A 4,782-nucleotide genomic window follows, 5' to 3' on the forward strand; every position below is an offset into this window, starting at 1 on the left:
CAACACCTGATCAGTTGCTGCCTCCCTCTGCACAAAATGGACACACATCAGCGCCGAGACCCAAAAAGTCCCACGGAAGGCACCGTCCTGGGGAGCGTCTTGGCAGGGATGCCGCGTCAACTTTAGCTCAGCTCCTGCCGCAGAGATCAGTCGGCACAAGAAATTATTAAGACTTTTTTCCCTCTCAGCCTTGCATGCACACCGGACTGTACGACCTCTGCAGTGAACGAAGCACTGGGCGTTGACTGATTTATAGGAAAACACGATGAATATGGGACACACACGGAAACATACTTCTAATACTACTACTGCTACTAATACTACTACTACTTATAATAATAATAATAATAATAATAATAATAATAATAATAATAATGAAAGAAATATAACTCAAAAATAATTGCTTATAAATCACTGAGCGTTAGGTCTTCTGGTGTGTAGGTGGGCGGGTCTTGAACACCTCACACCTCAGCCCACCCGGAGCGTCAGTCTCTCGTTAGGGTGGGAGGGGCGGGGGAAGGGATGAAACTCCCCTGTTGCAGACGTGTTGGCACATAGCAGAGGGAGGGAGGGGGAGGGCAGGGGGCAGCATCCTCAGAGCAGCAATAACTGAGACAAACTGGACCAAAGACTAAGGTTATTGAAAGTAATTTATTGATTCAAAGGTTCTCGGATCAGTCAGGTGAGCTTTGTGTTACCTTGGCGAGCAGCAGGAGGCGAGCTGCGTGTTTGCTCCTGAACCTGCTGCTGCGTAGACTGTCCCTGGTCACACGTGCCCCTCCACCACCGCCAAGACACATCTCAGCAGCCGCAGTACCGTAGTATAAACGTCACGGCGAGATGGCATTCCTTCCCCCATACAGAAATAAAGGTGTGTGTGGCGCGCTGGTCATACTTGGCAACTCCACAAAACGCTCTTGGCTGGACGTTCTCGCAGTTTAGTCACATTGAAGGCGAGACGGAGGGCGTGTGTGCCGCATTCTCCCGGTTCAGTGAGTGGTTTCCTACGAGGACGCTTCGTTCATCACCTTTTTAAGTCAACGAATCTCGCTAGGGATACTTTTTTTTTCTGTGCCGAATTAGTACGCGAGTGAGTTGCCGAGAGAAAGGCCCGACATACGGTACCACCTCTCCTACAAACACGCCGGGGGATTTATAAGCGCAAGGTGATCCTGGTCCCATCCCAACACATTCCTGGTGGTGGTGGTGGTCGTCGTGAGAGGCCGTGCTAGCAATGTGGCAGTGGAGGACAGTGTTTGTGACCGCGTGCTTGGTTTGCTGGGCGGCGGTGGAAGGCCTGGAGCAGAAAAGTTCCCAATGCTCCATCACCTCCTTCGCATGCCAGGGCTCTGAGGAGAGGTGCATCCCGGTGGCCTGGAAGTGTGACGGCGTGAAGGACTGTCAAGACGGGAGTGACGAGGATCCGGAACTGTGCCCAGGTGAGTACTCTTCCCTCGTGGTTCAGTGGCTGTCACACCTGGCCCTCCCTCCCCCCATGTGGCGGCGGCCGGGAGCGACTCACTTGCACGCAGGGTTCCAGTAGAGTGGCGGGAAAAAGATCGTCCAAATTTCCGTATTGGCAAACTTTGATCATGACTCGCCCGCTTGGCCTTTCTGAAAGTTTATTGGACGGAGAAATTTACGGACTGGTAGTGAGAAATTCAAAGCTGTCGATAGGTAGCAGTCGTCCCCTCCCCATATGTTTGTGTGTGTGTGTGTGTGTGTGTGTGGGTGGGTGGCGCCAAGGATACGCGCCGGCCAGCCCAGTTCACGGCTGCCTTGGTATTCATGTGATGAGTGACTCCGGTGTTCGTTACCCACCCTAATCATGCGCCTATAGAAGTACCTCTGTCCTTGCTACGCGTGTTGGTCGCAAGGGTCGGTTACTTGGATATTAATTGTGCCCTTCATTACGCTTCATCCTGAGTTCCATCCCCACCACCGTGTTCACCGCTGTCCTTAGTTGTGTACGAGTTTTCATTCACCTTGGTAAGCTCTTGTGCCTTAGTGTTTATGTTGCCGTTGTTGAGAATTCACTTGTCGAAATTGATTGACTGTGTGTGTGTGTGTGTGTGTGTGTGTGTGTGTGTGTGTGTGTGTGTGTGTGTGTGTGTGTGTGTGTGCGCGCAACATACGAGGAAGTAAACTTGCGCTATACACGGAAATACAAGGACGACGAGAACCAAATTAACACGCAAAGAAGAACATTCTCACACACACACACACACACACACACACACACACACACACACACACACACACACACACACACACACACACACACACACACACACACACACGAGAGAGAGAGAGAGAGAGAGAGAGAGAGAGAGAGAGAGAGAGAGTCCATTTCATCAACCAATTTGTAGAACACTTTCCGCAGTACGCCCATTTGTCGCCACCTGAGTGACCTTCGAGTGGCTAATTTAGATGTATCTGAGACTGTACCTTCACACACACACACACACACACACACACACACACACACACACACACACACACACACACACACACACACACACACACACACACACACACACACACACACACACACACACCTGCATGGCGCTTCTCATTACTCACACTGGACCAGGAATGTTAGGCAGCTGGACCGGCTTTGTAAATGAGATTTGAGGAGTGAAGTCTCTCTCTCTCTCTCTCTCTCTCTCTCTCTCTCTCTCTCTCTCTCTCTCTCTCTCTCTCTCTCTCTCTCTCTCTTGTACTGGGAAGGTGAAATTCGACTGAGATCTGTTAAGAAACTCAAGGATTACCCCTGTTTAAAATCCAAGGTAATCCCATTGTAAAATTGCACCTTTGACATGTTTTTCAGTGTCCTTCCTTATTCCCTCAAATGTTCCAAGCCGCGTACCTCACCTGCCCACTTCTCTCAGGCTATTAGCGGCCCGGCAAAGGTTCCGACAAGAGAGGGAGGGAGGGAAGGGAAGAGGAGACCGTTGCTTCTGTCTGTCCAAAAATGACCTCGTGTCGTGACTGGCTAGATGGTGTTACGATTTTTGCTTTGCGTTTCGTTTTGTTTTCTGAGAGAGAGAGAGAGAGAGAGAGAGAGAGAGAGAGAGAGAGAGAGAGAGAGAGAGAGAGAGACAGAGTATATGTTTGTGTAACTAAAATTAGAAGCTTTTATCATGATTTATTTTTCTTCCTCAGTACATAATTTGACCTTGAGTGAGAGTGAACTTCTCCTCCTCCTCCTCCTTCCCATATTTAACACTGCCAGCATTTGAGTAACATAATGCAATAGCGAGTGGCACGACCCTAGTCACGTCACAAAGCGGAACTCTGTACGTACATCGGACGTTACCCTCACGAGCACAAAGGTACGCGAGGGAAGAGCAAGAAGCAGCAGGCGTGTTGTCCCTTACGAGGCTGTTTGTGAGAAGCTATACTGTTTAACGAAAGGATTGCATAAACAGAGGAGAAAGCAGGAGGAGAAGGGGAAGTTGAAGATAGAGGACAAGTAGAATAACAGATAAAGAAAATGGGATAGGAACTGGAATAGAGAGAGAGTATATACAACCCGATAGAAGACCATAAACATATGTTGTGAAAATAATTCCTAGAGATTATCTTCTTATGTATATACAGAGATTACTGTATCGGTGTTACTAAATAAGATACTTGTGTGGGGGGAGGAGGAGGAAGCATCGCCTTTACTCTCCAATATTCCTTAACTTGTCACAGCCTGCCAATGAAAAAAAAATATATATATGCAGTTTGTTCTTTCATTTGCCTGTGTGTATTTGTTTTTTGGACATTTTTCATATTCCTTATGTTATTGATGCTTATATTTTTAGTTAGTTATTTTTTAATTAGTGTAACCTCAGTGGACCGTTTTTCTTAATAAATATAGTTACCCTAGTTACTCCACTTGCATAAAAAAAAAATCAAAGTAATATATAACGCTTCAGTAACCTAATAGATCAACCTCCCTTACTTCCTTTATGTTGAGTGTCTTCCTACAATCTAAGGTTTTATCTAATTACCAGCAAGATGTAAAATTTTGTAAGCTGTTAGTTTAGTTTCGTTTCTGTTTTGGGAAGCTTTCCAAAATGTTACCAGCGTTTTTATATATGAATGGATTTAGCTCCCTCACTCCCTTCATCTCAAGTGTCTGACCACAATCTAGGTTTTATGGTGTAATCGTCTGCAAATTGTAAAGTTCTGTAAGACTCGGGAGATTGGAGGAATTAAGATTGAGGGCAGGACACGAGGCACAGTGGGAGTGAATGTGACAGGTTAATGAACTCACTGTGACTGCAATTAACACACCTGCAGTAGTCACGTGTAGTAATTAACAACCACGGCTGCAACACAGGAATGGCCCACTAAATTGCTAGGAAAAAAATACTTATTGCGTTTTTTACACTGGTGCAATAATAGATGTTATAAGCCTGCCGCTGACAAAATGTGTGTACGAGTGAAGCTTTGTGTGTGTGTGTGTGTGTGTGTGTGTGTGTGTGTGTGTTATTAATGGTAATTGTCACTGGTGCTGTGTGGTTTAGTTTGCCTCTTGATTTTAGAGATTAACTTTATACTTGTTTTTGTAGTGACTTGAATAAAACATGAATTCATAACAATTGCACTATTTAATTTTTGTACTTTGCTTATCTATTTATTTATTCATTTATTCATCCATTTATTCATTACCCAGTGAATTATTACACTCGTTCATAAGTAGGTAACAATTTAAAACCCCCCAAAAAAAGATATGTTTTCTTTAAGTCTTCCACCAACAAGAGCACACTAAGCAATATTACTTAAGTT

The 4,782-nt window shown here is 45.5% G+C and overlaps 1 protein-coding gene across 5 annotated transcripts in view; it reads left to right on the forward strand.

Annotated features, from left to right (window-relative positions):
• Positions 1-945: 945 nt before the first annotated feature.
• Positions 946-4,782, forward strand: part of LOC135106564 (very low-density lipoprotein receptor-like) — a 115,446-nt gene continuing 111,609 nt past the window's right edge. For 2 of the 5 annotated variants that reach the window (XM_064015780.1, XM_064015783.1), the window contains exon 1: positions 946-1,439. In XM_064015780.1, coding sequence (XP_063871850.1) covers positions 1,235-1,439 — 205 coding nt within the window. In that variant the 5' untranslated portion in view covers positions 946-1,234. The remainder of the gene's footprint in view (positions 1,440-4,782) is intronic. The other 3 variants (XM_064015781.1, XM_064015779.1, XM_064015782.1) reach the window with 3 other exon arrangements.

The sequence above is a fragment of the Scylla paramamosain genome, chromosome 13 (assembly GCF_035594125.1).
Source record: "Scylla paramamosain isolate STU-SP2022 chromosome 13, ASM3559412v1, whole genome shotgun sequence".
Lineage (NCBI taxonomy): Eukaryota > Metazoa > Arthropoda > Malacostraca > Decapoda > Portunidae > Scylla > Scylla paramamosain.